At 42.7% G+C, this 24,247-nt stretch overlaps 2 protein-coding genes across 7 annotated transcripts in view; one reads left to right on the top strand and one right to left on the bottom strand.

The window, feature by feature from the left end:
- Positions 1–24,247, bottom strand: part of MCPH1 (microcephalin 1) — a 231,755-nt gene that overhangs the window by 94,815 nt on the left and 112,693 nt on the right. The window lies entirely within an intron of this gene.
- Positions 1–24,247, top strand: part of ANGPT2 (angiopoietin 2) — a 51,785-nt gene that overhangs the window by 21,644 nt on the left and 5,894 nt on the right. For 2 of the 3 annotated variants that reach the window (XM_057697005.1, XM_057697007.1), the window contains exons 2-7: positions 6,337–6,492; positions 9,736–9,857; positions 14,236–14,468; positions 16,596–16,726; positions 21,878–21,979; positions 22,542–22,708. In XM_057697005.1, coding sequence (XP_057552988.1) covers positions 6,337–6,492; positions 9,736–9,857; positions 14,236–14,468; positions 16,596–16,726; positions 21,878–21,979; positions 22,542–22,708 — 911 coding nt within the window. The remainder of the gene's footprint in view (positions 1–6,336; positions 6,493–9,735; positions 9,858–14,235; positions 14,469–16,595; positions 16,727–21,877; positions 21,980–22,541; positions 22,709–24,247) is intronic. The other variant, XM_057697006.1, reaches the window with a different exon arrangement.

The raw sequence follows: 24,247 nt of genomic DNA, 5'->3' as shown, positions 1-24,247 counted from the left end.
CTGCCTATCACCCTTTAACCTCTGCATCTCTCCTTCAACACTGCTGAGAACACAACTGCTTAGGCAGTAAAATCTCCAGATTAAAAAACAAAACAAAACAAAACCTTATAAGGAGGAGGAGGAGAGCCCAGTTTTGCCACTTTTCTGTCTGAAGACCTTGAAAGATGTTTGAGTATCCTCATGACAGGGAACCAAGAACATTAGGTCATAAACCCTCCAAACAGAATATCCCTTGATTTAATAATCTTGCATTCAAGTTTTCAAACTAATTATAGGAGCAAATGTTTTGCTCGTTGTTACTAGGGCAGATGGCTGGAGAGTGGCTACAGGATTTCTGTATCCCAAGCAAACAAGAACATAAACCTGTAGTGTTCGGAGATTGAAAGATCAATGAGACAGGACTTCCTAGGTGGCACAGTGGTAAAGAATCCGCCTGCCAATGCAGGGCACATGGGTTCAAGCCCTGCCCTGGGAAGATTCCACATGCCACAGAGCAACTAAGCCGGTGCACCACAACTATTGAGCCTGTGCTCTAGAGCCCATGAGCCACAACTATTGAGCTCATGTGCCACAACTATTGAAGCCCACGTGCCTAGGGCCCATGCTCCACAAGAGAAGCCACGGCAATGAGGAGCCTGCACATCACAATGAAAAGTAGCCCCTGCTCACAGCAACTAGAGAAAGCCCATGTACAGCAACGAAGACCCAACGCAGCCAATAAATAAAATAAATTTATTTAAAAAAATCAATGAGATAAAAATGAAGTGTTTTTGATATCAAATCACAACACACAAGGATGTGGGGTCTTTGAGGAGAGCGCTCATTGTTGTAGGGTCTGACTGCAGAAAGGGAAAGGCCTCATGGCAAAGGAAATGCAGACAAAGGCCGAGGGATGAAACAGGTGAGAGGGATAAAGCAGCCTGCGTGGTCTGGTACACCCAGGAGGCAGGTGTGCACAGGAAGTGAGGTGAGGCGATCACAGAGCACAGGTCAGGAAGGGTGCATGCTGCATGTCACCTTACAGGTGCAGGTGCAGTGCAGTACATGAGCTGCAGGGGGTCAAGCTTGCACCCAGTGCCCTGACTCTAGGTAGGGTGGTGGCAGAGTCGGGGGCTGTATGAGGATCCAGAAGACAGAGGAGGGCAGACCTTGGGTGGGAAGAAGGGATCAAGTCAGTGGGGTAACTGAGGTTGGAAAAAACATCCTTTTGGGGGGTATGTGCATGGAAGAGAGAACAGTTATAACATCTTGTTTCTAAATTGAAATGCCACAGGGACTTCCCTGGTGGTCCAGTGGGTAAGACTCCGCGCTCCCAATGCAGGCAGCCTGGGTTTGATCCCTCATGCATGCTGCAACCTTAAGAAGTCCGAATTCTGCAACTATGAGCCCACGTGCCACAACTAAAGATCCCATATGCTGCAACTAAGACCCAGGGCAGCCTAAATAAATAAATATTTTTAAAAAATTTGAAATGCTATAGAATGAAATGTTTCCAGTGAACCCTCAGGTTATTTGTTAACTTCCTAGGGAAATTAGGTCATTTAGATGGACAAAACCTAATTAACTAAAAGGCATCAGGACATGGAGCTTTGGTTAAGTGAAGTTATATAGATATATATAGTTATATATATCTCTCAACCAGGATCTATATAATTGGTAAGGGACCAACATCTAAATCTCAAAGTTAGGGATGGCTTTTGTATACTATCTACGTTTTCCTTTCCCCTGACAATTTCAAGATCACTTTCCTTTTGGCACAAAAAATGACGATAATAGTCTTCGTGAGAAGAAAGATAGCCAGGGAAGCATTTTGGTGTGTAATCAATCTGCCATAGTTGCTTTGTAAACGGACTTATTTTTCCTGTCAAATTTGATCTTTCCAAATGTTTGGGGAGTAATGAAAAACCTCAGGACATATTTTACATTAAAAATATATGTATATGTCTATGTTGCATTAAAATACTTTCTTCTGGCTGCTGGAATTTCAATGTGTTGCCAACTTTTAAAAGATGGTGTTTAGGGTGTCATTCTTTTTTACAAATAAAAAATAACATCAAGCAAAAATCTATGCAATCTCTAATCATAGCAATAGCCTTCAAATGTTCATTGAAGTTTGGATACTCCATCTGAATCCGAAGGAAAGAGAAACAGCTCAGAGGACCCACACTTGGAAGCGTACTTGGGCCGTTAATTAAGACAAGGACAAAATGAACGTCCACACAGTCCTTTCTAGTTTGTAATGGGAACCTTCCCGAGGCACTTGGACCCATAAGTGAGAATCGCTGCCTAATCATCTTCAGACATGGGGGCAATGTCAAACATTCCTGCAAAATATGAGTATGCGAAGCCACCCATGTGAAACGAGAAAGAACCATGTCCCTCCCTGGGGAGGCTCAAGTGTCTTGGAACTGTTTTGATAAGAGCGGCTAAGTGCAAACGGGAAGGACGGGAAACGTTCGCTGGAGGAGAGCGGGCGCAGGACGCTGCCAATGGGAGGAAAGATCTCACTTGCTGCATATTCCTTCTTGTACGAAGACTCCCTTATACTAGTGAAGTTTCATTGGGCCGATTTCTCTATTTCTGGGTTTTAGTTGCAGACAGTTAAATACAGGAGATACTAAACAGAAAGATGTTCTTAGAAAAAAAAAAAAAAAACTAGAAAAGAACTAATTTGCAACCTCAAGAGACGGGAATTTGTGCCGTGTGGACCAGACAAACTGGCTTCTTTTCTGGATTTGGTCCTATGCTCCGGCACTTGTGGTGATTTAGGGAGAGGCTGCGATAAATGGGAAATTTTCACACTACATATGAATGTTCAGAGTCTTTCTCTCTAAAAATTACTACTCGTCTCTGAAGGAAAAAAGATTCTTTTGTCATGATGCTCCCAGGAGAGAAAATCGTCGTTGGTAATCTTCAGATCTAGGCTTTTCTGTTAGCAAAATGACTCTCTCCCCTCCTTAACTGCATGGCAGGTGGTCTACCTCTTTTGCAGGGCACTGAGAACCTTGGGCATGGGGAGGCACGCGCACACCCGTTTTGGGCTGTACCGCTCTCGGCTGTTAAAAGGCAGGGAGTGTGGCGTGGCCTTCGGGCTGAGCTACCAGGCTGCTCCAGGCCCTCCAGTCCAGAACTGCCTGTGTGAGACAGGGAGCCCGGGGTCCGTGGAACGTGGTAAACACAGTAGCTGGGACATGGAAGCAACCAACGAGCACCAGTGAGAGTTACTGTGGTTGTCACTGCTGCTGCTGTTTCTGGGACTAAGGACATTTTTAATTCTTAGGGTACTCAACTGTCACATCGTCCATTTCTCTTCAAACCTTAATTTAATTTCCCTGCAGCAAGTGTGAAAGCACAAAACACAAAGTATCTAATATTTGATATTCCTGTTTGTGTTTTCCTTTTCTCTCAGAAGACTTCAATTACTTAGCAATTGGGTCAGTATCATACAGAACTTTATTGAATTGTAATATTATATATAGAAACTATATACGTATGCACTATATATGTATAATATCTATAGGCACACATCACACGTATACATAGATCTGTAATTTGCTTCAGTGTAAGATTAACCTCCCCGCCAGTATATACATATACTTTCACACACTTCATACACAGACTTTGTCATCCTGAAAAGCTGAAAAATAGTGACTTATAAAGCATTTATACTCTATTGTTTTCAAGCTTAGAGAACGATATGGCCATAAAGTTATTTTATTCTAAAAAATTAGGTCTTCTATGTCTTTTAAAGTTCTTGAGTCTAATTTTAAATTGGAACTTGACTTTAAAATGTCAAATTATAAACAATCCTCTCATGTGTCTGGTTGATTGTAACCACATTTGACTCATTAGTCCTAGAGTCAGGGTGGGGGATGATGAAGGATTCATTTTTCCCTTCTAGTTACGCGATTTAGGGAGAAAGAAGAGCCGGTTTTATTTAGCTCTTAAGTACTGAAATCAACAGAAGATTAAGACTTATTTCTACTAGTTTGTAAATTATTACTTCAGAGTATGGACTTAAACCAAACTCCAGCTTGAGTATATCTTTAATAGTTTTAAACTTCCCAGAATAAGTCTTTCTAAATATTATCTTTGCTGGGTGTTAAGAGTAACTAAGACCGCTCTTCTAGATGACTTACATAGCTTTAACTTTAACCTCAAAAATTCCATTATTCCCATGGTAGTGAGAGAGGGAGAGGGAGAGAGAGAGAGGGAGAAGGAGAGGAAGACAGGGAGGGAGAGAGGGAGAGGGAGAGAGAGGAGGAGAGAGAAAAAGAGACGGGGGGGGAGGGAGAGGGAGAGAGAGAGGAGGAGAGAGAAAAAGAGATGGGGGGAGAGGGAGAGGGAGAGGGAGCGAGGGAGGGGGCAAAAAGGAAGGGAAGGCAGGGGAGGAGAAATTACAAACTTCTCTCCATGAGCTGTTTTATACCCTGTATTTAAATTGTAAAAGTTATAATTTTTAAAAGGTGGGGGAAAGGAAAAGGCAAGAATGAATTAAGAAAGTGAGAATATAGCCACCAAAAGGCCTGAGCTAGTCAGTACTGGCTACTCAATAAAAGGTTAGCAAGGGTATCACACGTCGCATTATAGACGTCTATATTATACATGTTTGTTGGACTGTCAAGTAATAGTACCTGAGGTTTTTTTCTATGGTGGTCTAATCTATTTTGACCACTTCTCATATTGAGAAGTAAAGGCTTCAACTACAAGATTTTATAAATGATCGGAGCTCTAGTAATTGTCAGGTTTCATCCTGTGTTTGGTTTGCCCAAGCCGAGGGAGAACTGGGGCTGACCGTGAGCCCTCAAGGGAAGCAGCAGGGAGGGAGGTGGGCGGCCCACGGAAGCAGTGGACCTACAGCTCTCACACCAACCCTGAGATCTCGCACCACCACTGAGGACACCGTGTATAAGCTGCACCGACAGAGAAGCCCCGGGCTCTCGGGAGAAACGCCACCTGCCCATTCCATTCTCTCACTCTGACGGGAGGAAGCACAGAGTCACTCAGTGGTTAACGTGCTAGGAGAAATCAGGTTTGATGACCAGTTCTATGAATGGTTTCTCTGCAGAGAATGGCAAGATGTAAAGGAAGACACTATAAAAGCAGTTTTTTTTAAATAAGTAGTTTTATAATCAACTATCAATTATCCAATTTAATAAAATTTTTTTTGAGTTATAACTATATGAAAAAGAAATTAAAATAAGGTTTCTGTCCTCATGACCTTATCATTTAGACCGATGACTGGCATTGTGGCTCCCATCATTGGATCATTAAGAAAAACAAAGAAAGGAAATAAACTTTTAAGCACCTAGAGTTATACATGCACAATCCCTTTAAAAGCATAGCTTAATGAATCCATAAAATACTCCTCTGACCAAACCGAAACCCTATTATATATATGAGGACACTGTGGTCCCCCCAGAGTTGAGCAACTTACCTAGAGTCCAAGGAAAACAGGGGAGCAGGTGTGCACGGCCTGAAGCCCACATGCTCCTTCCCAAACACCTAGCTGGCCTGCACTTGTATTTAACTGTATATTTTTACTACCGAAGACACAGGCATCTATACCCACGACAGTGAATTAGCTCCTTGACCCTCTTGCACGTAACTGAATGTTAAAAAGAGATGACACGTCCACCGTCCTCAGCAACTCACTGCAGAAGAACCAATCCTGACGTCATGTGAGATGATGAACAGACTAGTGTAGGATTCAACCTGCCTCGTAGAGAAAATGACGAAACCGTGAAGAATGCACACACGTTAGGAGAAACCTAACAGGTCTAATGTGTGATGACCTCAGGAAGAGGGAGGTTGGGGGGTGGTCACTGCAGAATGTGGCCCTGAGTTACTGGGAAAACCCAAAGGTGCGCAGTCCCTCGTACTCTTATCTTAAAGAGGCTTCCAAAGCCTGTAATTCGAGAAACCACAAGTCTAGGGCATGGTGGAAGCAGTGACGCTTCTACGTACCAGGTTTTCATTTCCTGCATAGCATGGACGCCACACAGTGAAATCCCCGTAGCCCTTCCTGACGGTGGGCAAGGCCAGCTGCCCACCTCTGAGCTGTGGCCTCACCACCTCCCTTGCCTGCCACAGAGTGGACTTCTCGGGCTATCTAAACAGTCTGCCTCCCACACATGCTGTTACTGAGTTGTCCGATTTTGAGTTAACATAAAATCACACCGTCTTTTACTGCTAGTGATTAAAAACAGCAAGATTTCAAAATCAGAGCAAGGCAAGAGTCTTCCGAGAGATGTTTTAAGAGACGAGAGATGCTAAATAGGAATAAGGTTTCTGATGTGACTGATGGCTGTCCCTCTGACACCTGTTCTTTTCTAGCTTGAGAATTACATCCAGGACAACATGAAGAAAGAAATGGTGGAGATACAGCAGAACGCAGTGCAGAACCAGACCGCTGTGATGATAGAAATAGGAACCAACCTGCTAAACCAAACCGCAGAGCAGACCCGGAAGTTAACGGATGTCGAAGCCCAGGTGAGTAGTGAAATAGGAAGCACAGGCTGGCCCAGCCAGACAAATACCGGCACAAAATCCTTACCTAATGAAAGACGGGAAGAGCAGAGAAAACTCGAGGATAGCAGAAAAAAAGGATGAACTGATAAGAAACTGAGAATTTGTGTCTAGATAGAAATTTAAAACCAGGAAATATACTTTCATTTTTAATACTGAGGTTAAATTACCTTTATTCTACTGCGGACACACAAACCATTTTCATATTACTCATGTCTGACTACAAGATAGATGTTCCTCTACCTCACTGGTATTTTCTGGACTCTAGATAAACTTTTTATTTCTGAGCCCTTAACTTTTTTGTACATTTGAGACATGAAAAGAAAGCACTGAGGCAGAGTGCCTAGAAGCTCTGCTCTTAACCCTAACTCTTAAGATGAAACCTAATCTCACAGCACTGCCAGAACAATTTGTGGTATGAGTTTATACAATTTGCGGTGTGAGTTTATAGAGAAAGAAGCAAAGAGAATAGTCAGAAGAAGCAGCTGAGGCACAGAGAGTGTGTAACCATCAGCCCAGGGCCTTGAGCGCCACGATGAGCTGGATGAACGAATCTGAACAGGGCACTGGCTTTCCCGGGCCGCCGAGGTTGTGACAATGAAGTGGTGGGGCTGGCCAGGTGAATGGCTGCCCAGTGCCCTTTCAGCTTCAGGATTCTATGGGCTATCAATTCAGAGTGGCCGCAGAGAACGTGGAATATGAAAATATGAGAAGAAGAACAGTAAAACACTAAAACAAAATTCATTTGGCGCCGTGCTGAATGACAAACGATGTGTGACCCAGTGAGAAGAGTCCAGGTGGGGAAAAGGTGCTGTTGGGGGGATTTATGGAGATGCTTCATTCAAGTTCAAGCTCCGTCATTGGTGAAATGGCCTTCTGGGTCCTAATCCTGGCTTCCCTATGGGCTTGTGAAGTTAGTATCTTCATACTCTGAGTTATAAACAATGTTCAAAGAGAAGAGTAGATTTAATTGTAAACGATTCCCAGGACATATCATCCTTACATGCTACTTAAGGTAAAGAACCAAGAAATGCCAGACATCAGCCAGGAGGGGAAATAGGCGAGGGCGACCCCACGCCTTCCAGCTGCCGTCAGCCCACGTGGAGATGGGCACCGACGCTTTTCCACCGTCTCTCTGAGAACTGCTGAATAAGGCAGAGAAAACAGCAGGGGAATGGAAGGAGAATAAAAGATTTTTGTCTGAGTACAGAATAAGAAGTTCTTTGCTCACCCAATATTTCTACAATATCAGAACAGTTTAGGAAAAATATAAATATTTTACACAATGGATCACAAGGTGCTGAAAATTTTAATCCTAAGAGGCAATACAATCTAAGAAGGAAAAGACACAAAAATCTAAAAGCAAATGAATCAACATACCCACTGTCAATTATTAAAATAAATTGGTAATGTTTAGGTCACATTCCCACCTTTCGATAGTAAAACTGATGAGCGTTCAAGCGCTTCAGAAATATCAAGTTGTGCACTTTAAATAGATGCAGTTTACTGTATGTCCATTATGTCTCAATAAAAGTTCTTAAAAAAGAAACTGTCCTGGAGTATAATACCGCCTATGATTTAGATAAGGGAAATAACAGAGAATAAGATACAGAGCAATGATGTAAATCTTTACCATCCTGTATAAGTTAGGCTTACTAGCATTTAATGAGGTTTTGTTGGGTCACATGATTAAAAAATTTTATTGTGAAACTAGATATCACCTGATTCACAATAACAGGAAAATAGGAAGACGGTTGGAAAGAAAATGGCCTACAACGTCCAGCTAAATACATTAAGACAGCAGAGCCTAAGCAAGGACATCAAGGGACCGAATTACGTACCAACTTACTAAGGCTTCTGCTGGGCAGTTACTGTGTGAAATGGGTTAAATCCAAACATGAAAATTTCTGATACGAAGATTCTTCCAGCTTGTCAGAGTGTCAGATTCTTAAACCAGACTGTGAGGGGTGGCTGGAGGCCTGAGATCTCAGAGAGAACAGACAACCACAGGACCTGGGTGATTTAAAGTCACCTGCAGCTGGAGGTCTTCAGAAAAGTGATGGGAAAACATCACAATTGGTCCTGGGTGGGTCAGGACCCCCACACCATTCTCCCACCCCTCCCCCACTAGCCCCTTTCACAGCCCTTAGGAGCTAAATAAAAGACCACGTTTCCAGTTCCTTTTAGCAATAAGCAACATAGAACACGTAGGTCGAGTCTATATTCCGGGTGTTAATATTGTCACACCCTGAGCCTGGCCAATGCCTTTATCCATGCACAGAAGTGTCCATGCTATGAAGGCATTCATCTAAGGGCCGGACTGTCCCTAAACCTGCATGGTGGGACCCGGACGCCTCTTTCATGAAAGACACAGACCCCAAGCAAACAATGCTTCTTCCAAGGACCCTCGCTCTGGGCGACAGTTCTGCCTGACACTTGCACATGATGTCACATCCTGAGTAACCGTGACACAGAGGATGTGAGTCATGGACTCTTCCTGCTAACACACAGCCAAATGTGAAAGAATTCATTCTTTAAGTTGTCTGAACACAATGGGAACGGTGATACCACACGTGGTCTGTGTCAGAAAGGCCCTCAAAGCAAAACTGAGCTCCTATTTCATATTGATGTTCTTGTTTCCTGATGGGTTTACATGAGTTTTAAAATAGGAAAAAGAGAAGTGGAAAAGGAAGAAAAAAAAAAAAAGAAAAGAAAAGACTAAACAAGTGAATACAAACAAGGAAATGCTAGGTTAAAAATGAGCTATGTTATAGAATGCAAGTATGTGACTTCTAAACACTTTGTCTACTGACAGATGTGAGAAGAGCGTTTTGTCTTGAGCAGAGGAAAAGCCTCTTTTCGTTTATCAGAAGTTTCTGATATATTAAATATGACCATTTTGTACTCAATTATCTCACTGTGTGAAATGATAAAACACGGCAGAACAAGAAAATGAACGTTATTGGACACAAACACCATTGTCCAGAACTATTAAATACAAAATCTTTCCAAAATACATGGTGAGAAAATGTTTAACACATTCTGATGTAATCCAGCACGACAAGCCTTTTCTTCTGAAAACGAAAAATATGCCAAATTAAGATACTTGGGTAAATAAGTAACATTTTAGTTATGTTTTCCTATAATTCAGATAACTTTATATCTAATTTAATATAATAAATAGGAATTTTATTTTGTTACATCTAGGTATTAAATCAGACAACAAGACTTGAACTTCAGCTTCTGGAACACTCCCTTTCTACAAACAAATTGGAAAAACAGATTTTGGATCAGACCAGTGAAATAAACAAATTGCAAGATAAGAACAGGTAATAAAAATACAAAAAAAAGTGTAATCCAGACTCGTACACTTTCTAGATATGAAAGCCTAATTCATGTGACTATTAATTATAAGTGTGGCTTCCAAAATGCCAAATTTCTTAATGTAGAGTATAAGGATCAGAAATCTTGTGCAGGGAAGGTAGGGAGGGAGTTTGGAGAAAAGTACCGAAACGGCGTCACCGTGTAAAACAGCCCTCAACTCTTGTTTTTTAATCCTGTGGCCCCTAAAAGATTCTCTTACACTAACCCTCCAAATTCTACCTCAATATTAGGCATGAATCTATGGAACACTACTGCTAGGGCTGCAGAGGAAAAGTCACACTGGCTGAGGCATTCAGATATTAACGTTACCAAGTTCTTTGCCTCAGAGGACTTAGTTTATTCCAATGCAAAATGGTCTGCAGCAGGAAAACTACACTTTATTGTAAACCAATGCACATTTCATGATGCAATATTTACTTGTAAAGCATATGATAAAGTAAAACAAAAGTTAATACTAAATATGGTTATATTAATATCTAAATAAAATATTTAAAAATCCCAAGAAAATCAATACAAAAACTAAGATTATGGGTGATCTGTGGGGATGGCTGTCATAGGTTTATTCCAGGTGGGGACACAGGAGGATAATTCTATTCACATTCCAGGTGTTCTTATTTCCTTCTTTCTAATCGGGACATGTATCTATAATGCTGAGAATGGTCAGGCAACAGCACACTCTATTTCGCAGTTAAATAATTCTTTATTCTTAACCAAAAACAATGGTAAACTTATTGCCTTACAGTCATTCTTTCCTGTTAATCAAGAACTAAGCTCAAACAATTCTTTCTGTTCTTTGAGTAACAAGTTGAACTCATTATTGATTGAGGGTTTTGAAAACCAAGTAGATTTTTATTCCAAATATTTTAATGTTTCAAATTTTCCTCTTCTGCAAAGTCATAAATAAAAGTCTGAGACCAATAATTGAGATATAACAGCCTCTCTAGTTTCACGTTGTTAAAATGACCATATTTAATGTTCTCTTGAGTGGGCTGCAGTAATACTGGATGCCTGGTTCTGGACATGGTTCCCACCTTAGCCTTCTAAGTTAGTAGGCAACAATGCTAAAATGATCACTTACACGTCAGTTATGTTACCCAGACACCATCTTTGTAAATATTTGTCAAATCATATTGCCGTTTGCCTAGGAAAGCATGCATCTTACTCCCCAATTCAGACACACTGCTTAATATTTTCATTTACCACAATGTGCAAACTTTTCTATACAAAGTCAGCTTGAATTGCTGTGAAATACAACTGACAACTTTCACTACATTTTTTGATCATCCACGATTTGGTGAAATCCTTTTGTAGATTGAAGCTTTACAATATATAAAATAGTGACTCCAACCACATGGAAACCTGCTGTATTTTCTCATTCTTGCTTAAGTGATCTCACTCTTTTTTTTTCCCCACTTACTCCTTCACAATTTTCCCCAGGTTAATTTTCATTTGACCAGCAATGTGCTTTTTCAATAATTTGAATCCATTTTTATATGAAATTATATTTAAACATCACAACATTTTCTCCATAAAACCACCTTGTCAAAGAAACATATCTAACAAACTAAACTGCTACATGACCTGCAATACCAGAGCTCCACAACTTGGACTGCAAGCAACTAACTCAGACTCGAGTTGCCTAAGAACTGCTTCTGAATGACATGCCATAGTATAGATGCTGAAAGGTGTAGCTTTTATCAGCTGACATAAAAACTGTACATAACAAATCTATACCTGCAGGAAGAATAATCTTTTTAGCAGCTGCAGAAAGCATGTTCCCTTTTGTCACAAATATAAAATGAAATGGCAATAATAATGTTTTTTCATTGAAAGCTGTAAATAAATAAAAATAAAAAAATTGTGTTGATTTTACATCTTTCAGTGAGTCTGGCATGCTGTTTTCAGGTGCCTTACATTCTGACTAGCCTAAGATTTCCTCTGCAGGAACATCATTACAAAAATACGTGCATAAGTGGCACAACTGAGAAACCACGTTTTAAATTATCCTCCGTAATTCTCCCAAAGTGCTACTGTTTTCTTTGTAGAACAGTTTCCAGTGAAGTCACAGTACTTATGAGAGTCAACATTTTTCTGAAAATTGCCACTATAACACTTTTTGATTCACCAGCTGAAGTTGAAAATTACTATGCCTTTTCCATCTTATCATCCTTTTTTTTCCTTCTAAAAATAACCAGTTCAGTTAAATTATCATTATTGTTATTGAGAACTGTTGTCATTGACACTATCCCCTTCTGAAGAGAGGCAATAAAAACTCATAAAAGAAACAAGATTCAGCCTTGACATTTCAGCCAACAAGCATATTACCCGCATTTCTCGACACCCCATGAATTATATTAATATAAAGTTAAGCTGTACCCATGTCCAACTTTTATTGGACATATTTTATTTATCAAATTGCCCCACTTCCTCCTCCCACCACCTGTCAACACTGACTGCGGCATTTGCTGCACTGTGCAAGGTTCTTGCTATGAATTTACCCTCTATTCTCATCTGTTTTATCCCATTTATTTAATTTCCTTTTATTAAAAAGAAGCTTATTGCGACTCACTAAATTGATTGCACAAGCCAGTAACGGGTCCAGATGCTCATTTTGCAATAACGCTGCTCTAAAATCTGATCTCTGAGATGCCTTACAGCTTTAAACACAGGGATACGTGCTGCTGCTCACAGCCGGCCTGGTCTGGGATGACCTGACGCTGGCCTTAATCCTTCAGTACCGGCTTGTATTTAATCTTAAGATTAAATCTTTCACATCAGGATGTGACTGACCTCTGCATTACACTGGTAGAGGTGTGGGAGAAAGAAACACATTTTTTTTTTTAATATCCATCCCAGAGTATTCACATTCTCATTCACACTCTGGCCCGTGTGATCAGCACATCTTTCTTTTATGCCTCTTCGTAGAATATTAAAGACGACAAAAGATTGGTTGGATAACAAATTTCAGCAACATTGCTTTGAAGGCAGTATAGACTAGTGATTTAAAAATGTCTGTACATTTTATGTTAATTGTCTAGGTGAAGTGTTGTAAGAGTGTTTCCTACTGCCTGTACACTGATGGACCTAGAAATGATTTTAGAGAGAAATGAAAAAAATTATGCATTTATTTATAGGTTACCTTCTGCTTATGGTAAGTCATCTTGGTTTTCAAGTCAATAAAAGTGATATATAAGTTTAAAAAAATAAGTTAGCTGATATCAATAAAAATATTAAGAAATAATAGTTGAAAAATGGATATGGTAAGACTGATGAAGTCGAAGGCAAGTGTCTGCATCGCAGTAACTGGTTATTTCTTGCCTGGGTACTTTGACACTATACTTGTCACACACTGGTTTACAGCAACTACTGGACTGGGATAAATTGAAGAGCTGAAACTGAATTTCTAATAATAATTATTAATACTGATTGTTAATGCTTACAGGTAAGACCTATAATGTGTAGTTAGTCTCTTGGCTGAGTAATGTTTCTAGCATTAAAGGTTCAGAAAATGTTATTGCCCCCAAAAAGGAACAACAGACTCACAGATTATTTGAACTAGAAGGGGTCTCAGAGATCGTCACCTAATCTAATGCCTTGGACAGAGATTTGTCTCTGTAGGTAGACGTCCCCTTAGATAGATATACACCTGACATCCAGGGAGGGGAAGGCCCGCCCCAGGTAATGCAGTGGGTCATGTGCAGAGGCAAGGTTCTCAGCCGGGGGCTCTCCCCACTGACCCACAGGTGTTGCCAACACGGAGCGCACCTTCTCATCGTCCACATCCCTCTTCAGCGAAACCATGGTCTTCAAACGCACCGCATGCTGTAGCTTCTAATTACGAACCTTACATTTTCCCCGGGGTACTTTCTCCTCATGTCTGTCATATCTATATCCTCTATCTCCGTGGTCCCCAACCTTTCTGGCACCAGGGACCGGTTTCGTGGAAGACAATTTTTCCACGGATGGAGGGTGGGGGGGTTGTTCAGGAGGTAATGTGAGAGATGGGGAGCGGGAAGATGAAGCTTTCGCTCGCCCGCCCGCCACTCACCTCCTGCTGTGTAGCCCGGTTCCCAACAGGCCGCCGACCAGAGCCAGATAGAGCAGGGGCTGGGGGCCCTGCTCTATCTGACCTCAGCAAGTTTGAGAGCGTCTTCAGGACTCTGGTAACATCTCGGTTACTTTATACCTCCTTTGACATCTGAACAGAGAAGCAGAAATTCGACTGTATAAAGATTATGAAACTGATTAGACGTTTACAAAGCACTTGGCTTTGATGGTGATCAGAAAACTCTTCACTAACTAACAATTATTTCCCTTGACAAGTTTCCTGGAAAAGAAAGTGCTAGACATGGAAGACAAGCACATAGTTCAACTCCGGTCAATAAAAGAAGAGAAAGATCAGCTCCAGGTGTTAGTATCCAAGCAAAATTCCATCATCGAAGAACTAGAAAAACAACTAGTGACGGCCACGGTGAACAACTCAGCTCTCCAGAAGCAGCAACACGATCTCATGGAGACAGTTCATAATTTACTGACTATGATATCCACATCAAACTGTAAGTAAAGTTTACATGTAAGTTTTCTGGCAGTTTTATTTGCCATTAAGTGACAACCCTTTCAAAATTCTAAAAAACTCTCATCTTTCAGAAAAGACACTATTTCTCTCACATACTTCATATGAATGTTTTATAGGATCTCCATGTGGAATCAATGAAAAAGAAGGAGAAGGAGTGGAAGGGGAATATATATTTATACTAATTAATTATTATGAGGCAAACCACCCCAAACATACTTTTGATTCATGGGCTCAGAGAGCCTACTTTTAGTTAGTTCCATTGCTAACTAGATGTATAGGGCTGGGTAAGTTACTAAACCATAGTGGACATTTTTTTACTTTTTAAGAGGGAGAAACAATGCTAGGCCCATTGGGTTGCCGCGAAGATTAAATGAGATAATACTTGCAGTAACTGGCATAAGATTCTTGGAACCCAAGAAATGCCAGTTTCTTTCTCTCACCACATCCTTAACTACATCTTGCCTTCCTTATTCCTGTTTTATCTTTCAACTTCTCTTCAGTATTAGAGGGAAGAGGGATGCATCTTCAGTCATTAATGAGACATGATACACAACCTCTGTGGTATTTTAAAGTTTTTTTCCTTAAACACTGGGTCTAGTTCTTACTATGGTTTACTGCATAGTGTCCTTTCAACTGTATTCTTTTGACACAGATGCATTTTACATATGAATCATGTAGAGACACTCTTCACATTTCCTTGAGTCACACAGTTATCTTGACTTTAAAAACAGAAACACTTAAACAAGAAAGCAAACAAACAAAAACGGTAGCACAACCTTGTGCTAAGTGGTGGGTTTCACAGTAGGTGGTCAGTTTGCAGTATGTGCCTTCCAGCTAGAGTTTCACTCTCTTATAACTTAGAAAAATCATGTTTTTCCCACATGCACAGAAGAGGAAAAGACCATCATCTGATGCCTGGTGGGACCAAGACAGTGTGAGGCATTAGCTGTGATGAGCCCAAGTAGAGAAAAATCACATAGCTCAGATCCTGGCAGAGAAAACGGGCACAGGAGGAAGAGCAGCAAAACAGGCGTCGTCTGCCTTGTGTGCCTCCAGCTGGTGTGCACATGGGTGCCTGCACCTGTGATGCCCGCCACACCACCTGGTCCAGAGACCCAGGCTTTGGCCTCTGGAATGAAGTATAAATACATATCTTCAAGAATACGCACACGCAAACATTTTGTTTTTTTAATGTGGCAAAAAAGGGATTGGGAAATCTAAATGTTGAGAGCAGAATAAAAATTTGAAAGAATTTCACAGTCCTTGACTTTTTAGACTTAAAAGGAAGAATTTCAAAGACAGATAAACATTAGTTTCCTCTTTAACACAAGCTATTATGAGACAGTTTCTAAAAATCCAAAGACTACTAAATGTCTTCACCCAGTAGTCCAAAGAAATGTATAAAGACTTGGCCTCAGATGCACAGAAGGAAAGCAAACCAATCCACACCACCGCCCAGATGGGACAATGGCTACAGGCTTTGGCTGCAGCCACTGTAGGGCCAACACTATTTTTAGGTATTGAATATGTTCTTTTTTATTCTTCTGTAATAACTTTATCTGATTCTACTCAGGATGGGAGTTTTCTTTTTTTTAGCTCTTTATTGGAATATAATTGCTTTACACTCTTGTACCAGCTTTTGAGGTACACTAAAGTGAACCAGCTGTATTTATACATATATCCCCTCCCTCCCACGACTCCCTCCCACCCTCCCTGTCCCGGCCCTCTAAGGCATCACCCATCATCGAGTTGATCTCCCTTTGTTATACAGCAATTTCCCACTAGCTATCTATTTTACAGCTGGTAGTGTATATATGTTTATGCTATTCTCTAAAAAGTAATAGTTTATTAAGGCTGATTGCGAAGTACTTGCATTACATATGGTTGATGGGAAGAAAAAAGAAGTATGGACTACTGGTAACGATCTCTGAGAATTAACACCTAACAGGTTGAAAGAGTAACTTTTGAAAGGCTAAAAATCAGCATCTCACTTTTACTTTCTGTAAGAATTCAAATGTAATAAAACGTGCCAGATGAGTGCATCTAGAAACAATACGCTTTCACCTTTTCACGAACTCCTTTTAAAAGCTTCCCTATTTTTCAAAAGCAGCGAAGCACCCGCAGGCCGCTAGGGAGGAGCAGGCCACCCACGGAGACTGCGCGGAGGCCTTCCGCTCGGGACTGACCGCCAGCGGCACCTACACGCTGACCTTCCCCAACTCCACGGAGGAGACCAAGGTGAGGCGCGCTCTCCCGGGTCCACCCGCCTGGCCGGAAGCAGGTCGTTTAAGAAGCGGAGCCGCCGCACACACAGCTCACACCCCCGGCGCTTCCCAGCTCCCCTCGGAGCAAAGCCACACACGCCGCCCGCGTGTAAAGGGCTCGCGGGGGCTCGGAGCCGGCCGCGGGCGCGCAGCGCTGGCCGCGCACGTGGGCGGTGCGGAGCCATCATCTCCCTACTTGTGCCCACCTAACACGTGAGAGGCTCGACTCACAGTCTCCTCGCATTTGCCCTCGTCGTGCATACTGGCAGCTGCTTGCCTTGAAGTGTCAGTCACTTCACTAATTTTAAAGAAAATGCCTTCCAAAATATCAGAGATCGAATATCTGTAGTTTATGTTTCAACCATTATTTCAAGTAACGATGGTATTCCATCCAAAATGAGGGCTCATTCAGCCTGCAACTAAAACAGTCCTGCAGAATTTCTCTTTGAGACAGCCGTGGCACTTTGATGTGCAGAAGTGATTTATACTCATTTCCATTTCATCAAACAATATAAAAAGACATGCAGGCAGCAGCAGAGGTTTAATAAAATTAATACCTTTCACTGCTGTCAGAGACATCCTGAAGTGAAACTGCCTTTGCTCCCCAACTGCGAGTGTGTGACCGCGGAACACAGTGCCTCCCGCAGTTTGCGCTGTTTGCCTAGTTCATTCCGGGGCACCAGCAGCTTCACCCACTAGTGCTTTTGTACCACCAGTGCCAATGCCATCACAGTGCCAATGGCCCAGGACATGATTATGGAGACAGTTCCGACCCTTTGGACTTGCTGCAGGGGGCCCAGGGCTCCGCTGGGCTAGGCTGTTCTTACCCTGTCTGATGGGCTGGAAGACTTAAATCACACCGTCAATGAGAGCAGCTCATTTTCTTCCAAGTACCCGGAGTTTACTTCAAGGTGTGAGCTCATAAGTGAACCGGGAACCAGAATGGCCATCAGGAGAAGCTAGTGTACAGCTGAACTTGACTGTTCTCAGCTATACTGGGTTTCTCAGGGAGCACGGTTCCTGAACTTGCTTTGGGAGATGTTAAGCTTTAGATGAGGGAAAAAAGGTCACCTTCCCAGGGAATATTTCCATGTGGCTTCGATCAGCTAAAACCACATTACATGAGAATCAGTGTGAAGTGTTACGTAACTATGGGATGACTGTATATGTTAAATGCCTGTAAATAGGTTTACAACTAACTGTAAAAGCTGCTACACATTGAATGAACGGAAACACTTACGGAAAAGGCACTCAACGCTACAACACAATGGAAATTTTAGAGGCTCTTGAAAGTATCATCTCTTTGAACTCAAGGTTATCCTCAGTATTTAACTTATCCTCAGTATTTAAACAGTAACATACACTTGATAATGAACTTAAAAGATAAATATTCACCTTACCTTGAATAATACTTTCCAAAGAAATCTTTCTAATTCATTCATGCTGCTTTAAACCAACCTTGAAAATCAGTTAATGTCCCTAACACCCTAGGAGCAGCGCATTAGGGGGAGAAAAAAACCCCAGACAGTCTGTTGCAGATGAAGAAGTAATGAACAGGCTCTACACTAAGCCCTTCAGTCCCCTTTGCTATCTGGTTTTCTTGCCAACTCCTTGCACACTATTGCCTGTCACCAGATGCTGGTCTGTTCTTGGTCTGGAGGTAAGGGGACAGGAGTGGCAGGAGGAGGAGGAGACGAGGAAGTAAAGTGGAGACCCCCTCTCCCCAATGCAGACCCAGAGGGAGTATCCCCTTCCTACTGCTGTGTGCTGTTTCCTGCCTCAGGGCGTGTCCCCGCCCCAGCATGCTGTACCAACCCAACAGCCTTAACTCCCGGAGAGGAAGATACACAGCCCTGGGGTGATGTGAGCCTCCGGCCACGGCTGGAAACGGTAGCATTTACGTGCCTTTTACTCACACGCAGTGAAAACAACTCACGGACACAGCAGGGAACAACAATCTTTGAGACCTCAATTTTTTCATCTCTAAAATACATGGTCCAGATGAAGTTGCTTCTGGATTCCCTCCCAGACTTCAGACTCCATAACTCACAACCTGAGAAAGTCCGATGGACTTGGGTTTAAATGCTGACTCTGCCAACGTGTGCCTCTCAGCAAGTCACTGAACCTGTGTGAGGCCTCTGCTTCCTGACGGGTGACATGACGCGATGCCCCGCCCCCCATCTTAGAGAGCAGTTTCGGGGTGAGGATGGAGGGGAGCACCCGGGACAGGGCTCGGGGCTTGCTGTCCACGCAGCACCCAAGGACTGTGAGATGACCTCTCCGCAGGGCAGGGCACCTGAGCCTGCCCTGCTTCAACTCATTTCAGAAAAGAATGTTCCACAGATCTCTGGGCAGATCTTTCCCAAGGAGGCCTAAATATTTCAGTTTTACTTTTGAAGACTTCATCAGGCTTCTGTACAAGGTAGACAGTGCAAGATGGTATCTATCAGAAGCAGCAGGGTTATGCTTTTGCTAGTTACAGACATTATAGTTTCCTTCCCTAAATTTCACAGGATACCTGTCTCCTAATGTTTACCTGGTGCCAAAGTGTAACATTTAAATCAAGAGCTGCTTGCGGAAAGACATTAAGCTTTAGAGCAAGATAGCAGATCCCTGGACCACGCCATGGCGTGCTCATCAAAAGTATTAACCACCCTCAGGTTTGCTGTAATTGGAGCAGTGGGGTCTTGGGCATTACCTGAGGACTTGTGCTTTTCTGACCCGGATGTGATCTACTTCATCATTTTCATCAGTACCTCTGGCTACGTGGAGAACTCCACCTGAACGCTGTCTTCCTCTAAAAGCATCACCAGCCAACTGACCATAATACTTAGTTTTTATAAACGCTCTGTTCCTTCCTCTTAAGCTGGACAAAGCAACGTTAAGAAAACGTCCTCATGATCCCGTCACTGTCCCTAACAGGGTTGGAGGACAGTGTGGCTCAGACCCCAGCCCGTGGTCTTGACTGATTTCCACAGGACGGACTTGTTCTCTGATTTAAATATCAGCAAGTTTATCCAGGAGATTTTGACATTGAAGAAGCAAGTATCAGAACGAGGGCAGGCTCACTGAGAACAGGGTGCAGTCCTGTTACCCCCCAGCACACCTTATAGGGTACAGCATACAGGGGAGGTAACTTGTGCACAGGACTGCTCAGACCAATGGAGCTTATTCAGCTAGTTCACTAGACATGCCGACGGAAGTGAGCAGTACTGACCATCTCGTGGACCAGAGGCCAGTGAGAGGCAGTATTATTCATGAATTGATTTCAACTTGGAGCTGCCTGGAAGGACTTTCGGCCTCTTAACAAAAGAGTCGAGTTTCTCTGTTTTTGGAAGCATGGGGGAATAGAAAACACATCACACAATTAGGAATAAAAGAGACCTTATTCAAATCCTATATGCCACTTAATAGCTGAATGACTCTGACCAAGTTCACCTAACTTTACCACATTTTTTCTCCTTTCGAAAATGCAGAATGATAGTTATCACAGCAGAGCTGCCATGAGATTACAGATAATATACGCAAAGCCCCTAGCCCGGTGCTTGGGACAGCGGGGCGCCTAGCAACGAGACGATGGTAATTAACAACGACAATAATGTCAGTACAGGGAGATCAACCTCATACGGCTGATTAATTTCAAATGGGAAAATCATTTTATTCTCGATAAACATAATTTTCTTTCACGGAACACACGTTTCTAAACATGAGGATCATCGGGAAGGCGACGTGGGCCGAGTGACCGTCCTGGAGACAGTCCGGATAGTGGTGGGGAGAGAGCAACAGGAGAACAGGCACCGGGTTCCAGCCGCTGCTCTCGGTTCCGCTCGAGACAGGATGGCAGAGCAGCGCTTACAATGACAAGGCAGGTCTAGGTGCACGCTGGGTTCTCCTTTAGCCCCATTCTCTAGGGTTTCAGCTCACAGAGGCTGTAGAGTTCACATTTAAACGTACTCTGCCAAAATTATCTCCATTATTCCCCCAAAAGACCATGGAAGACAACAAAGGAAGACTATTTCTAATCAGTTTTGAACCTTAACTTACATATTTACTACCTTGTAACCCATAGGGAAATTTATCTTAACTTTTTGGAAAACTCCTTCATTCTCCTATAATCTCATTATTTAAAACTATTTGTGTAATCTTATTTTCAGGGGTTTTTAATTTCATAATAAAACTCCAGGGCTTCCTAGGTGGTGCAGTGGTTAAGAATCCGCCTGCCAATGCAGAGGACACGGGTTCGATCCCTGTTCCAGGAAGATCCCACATGCCACAGAGCAACTAAGCCCGTGCGCCAGAAAAAAAAAAAAAAAAAAAACTCCAGCTGAATTAAAATTGAGCATGCATGCTCTTTAGCCTAAGAAAGAATCTTGTGTCCTGAACAAAGTTTAAACCCACCAGGCCCATTTAAAAGCAGAACTCAAAAGAGCTGGGAAGAGAAACACCAGGGGCAGGGAGCAAAGTGCAGAGAAGCACGAAGTCCAGGTGTGCAGGGTGGAGCCTCCAGGCCCCGCTCAGGTCACACACATCACGGTGGGTACACGGGGGCCTCCGGTCCCTCCTTCCGAGCGACGAACCAGGAAACCTGACTTTGATCTCACACGCGGAGGATGCCTAACAGTCCCACAGCATCACAGGAGTCCTGGAAACCCCTCAACCCGAGAGTCTCCCTTTTCCTCCACTCTCTGGAGAGTTGATCGGGACCGGCAACCATCATAAGGCTTCTCAGGGCTGTGAACACGAGGCGATGGATTTCCACCGCTGGAGAGGAGAGGTTTGGGGCCAATCTGCCCCCACGTCCTGTTCCCAACGAATCTCTGAGGAATGCGATCTCTGGGTCAACTGTCAGGGCGGGTCTTTAGCCTAGAACAGATGATGACAAGGTCCTGTTTGCACCGACATGTCGTGTTATATTACTGCTTATTTTTCATCATCGTTGTAAATTTATGGTTTTCGATTTCTCTAAAATCCTCTGCCTCTTGTAAGACCACAAAGATTTACCCCAGAGAACTCCATTGGCCCTGGTCTTATTATAAGTATCTCTGTTCATGTCATTTCTGTTATTTAAGATGAAGGCCCAAGGCACAGACGTTTCCCAGGCGGTAATTGTGCATTCTTATTGCAGGCTTACTGTGACATGGAGACGGCTGGAGGTGGGTGGACAATTATTCAGAGACGTGAAGATGGCAGTGTTGATTTTCAGAGGACTTGGAAAGAATATAAAGTGGTATGAATACTCTTTAAACCATCTGAAAATAATTTTCTTTGCGAAAACTAACTTTGAGAATGTGCAGGACCTTCACCACAAATCCAAAACTAACCAGTGACTTTTGACCATTTTTTTTTAACCAAACCGTTTTTTTTTTAACTGGTGTTTCAGTCTCCCCATTAAAGAATGGTCCTGTCAATGTAACATAAACTATATATCAAAACAAAGGCATGAGGAAGCTAGCCTTATTTTTAATGGTGGGCTCAGCATTTTTTGGGTAAACAGTTTCATGGTGTTTCACACGTCTATAAACTGAACTGTTTATGATAATGTTTCTCTTGGTGGTTCCCCAAGTCGTTCTAATTATTCCAATACTAATTTCCTTCCGGTAACAGCTTAGTTTCTTAATGCTGACCTTTTTAAAAGTCTTTATTATGTGGAAGCCCCCAAAGTTTCACAGTGCAGGGAGGAATTTCTGCTGAATATCTGATGGTTATTCCTGTTAAATCGACGGATTATTGATTTCAAATACGTGAAGAAAAATAAATGAAGTAAGTGAATTTTACAACTTGGATTTCAGGGATTTGGGAACCCTTCAGGTGAACACTGGCTGGGAAATGAGTTTGTTTCACAAGTGACTAATCAGAAACGCTACGTGCTTAAAATACACCTCAAAGACTGGGAAGGGAATGAAGCTTACTCGTTGTACGACCATTTCTATCTCTCAAGTGAAGAACTCAATTACAGGTAAGGAAATTGTACGTCCCTGAAACAAGTTGAAGGATTTGCTGCGTGATGACTCCAAGAAAGTCAGAACCCCATTGTATTAACTAGAATCTAAATTACTCATAGGCTACCTTAGCCAGGAAAAAAATCTTGTTTCTTAATGGTCTTTGCCGCCTATAGGTAAGTTTCTCTAGTTTTAACATTCTAACTTTAACAATATAAGGGAGGCTTCATGAGGACAGAATTTTGCCTGTTGTGTTTGCTCTGTATCCTTAGGGCACAGATGAACCCTGCCTGGCAGATAATGGGCCTTCAATAACTATTTGCAGAATAGGTGAATGTTGTGTCCCTATTATAAAATGTCACGCCAATATCACAACAGGTGTATACCCATGACTATACTGTTTTCTTCCAGCAGATTTTAAAAGTTAAATCTATCTTTTTGAAGTTCAATCACATTCAATTGTTATGTTCCATCCCAAAGTCAGGATGAGTTGCCAAGTTCAAAAGCAGCAGGATTAGGCAATGGTCAGGCAGCGAGGCCCTCTGCCCTCTGCTATAGGAAGACCAGCCGATTCGTGGCACTGCCTCTGTATTTGCCTCCTCCCATCCATTTGGCGGAGCTAATCTTGAAGGTTTCAAGAACAGCATGGGCAATTTTGACTGGGAATTTACTCTTTGGCTCTAAAACACCGTGAGAGTGGAGACAGAGCATCAAAGGGATCCTGACCACCTGATGTGCAAGGCGAGGGCAGGGGAAGCAGGTATGTCTGCACCGTTACGGGGAGAAGGGCTCAGAAATGCGTGCTGACTGCGGGGCAGCACAGGGGAATGGGGCGCCCGGTGGCCACACAGGGCTTGGTCTGAGAAGGCACGATGCAAGCGTTCAGGTGCCAGCACAGCCCGAGGGAGCCTGGCGGCATGTGGAGGTTCTGGTGATCACGGGGCACACCTTAGGAAACACCAACCCTGAAGTCAGAAACAAACAAGCGAAGCTCCTAAGAACATCACAGGAGGCAGGCCTCAGCTGGCCCTCAGGCCCGTCTAAATCCCACAGAGGCCCGACTTAGACCCTCTGCTCACTAGAAATGCCAAGATCTGAGTAGTTTGGGGAAAAACCCAAGATTTCGAAATCCTTGAGCTGGCTTCCTCGGGGAGGCTCGCAATGGACAGCACGAAAAACACGGGCTGAAAGCCAGCTTGCTGACAACTACCTGAGAAGGCACAATGTCCAGTGTCCTGCTCTGTAAACAGTGGACCACAATTCAGAAGCACATTTTGAAAACGGATAACGTACGACAAGCTTTGACACAACTTTTCAGAAGTCAGTCATTACAGAGAGAGCTGGGATGTCCAGGGTGGAAAGGGACTCAGATGAATGAAAAGATAGGTGTTTGGGCCTCACTGCAGCCCCAAGTTGGCTCCAAAGAGATCAAAACTTCAATGAATTTTTAGACATGAGTGGTTGGTCATTGTTTGATCTCCAAGCAAAATATTTTTTCAACTGGCAACAGTTAGGAATCTACAACAGAGGAATTAAAAAAAAAAAAAAAAAAGAAA

This window comes from Hippopotamus amphibius, chromosome 10 (genome assembly GCF_030028045.1).
Source record: "Hippopotamus amphibius kiboko isolate mHipAmp2 chromosome 10, mHipAmp2.hap2, whole genome shotgun sequence".
Lineage (NCBI taxonomy): Eukaryota > Metazoa > Chordata > Mammalia > Artiodactyla > Hippopotamidae > Hippopotamus > Hippopotamus amphibius.
This window is presented reverse-complemented; position numbering and strand designations above follow the sequence as displayed.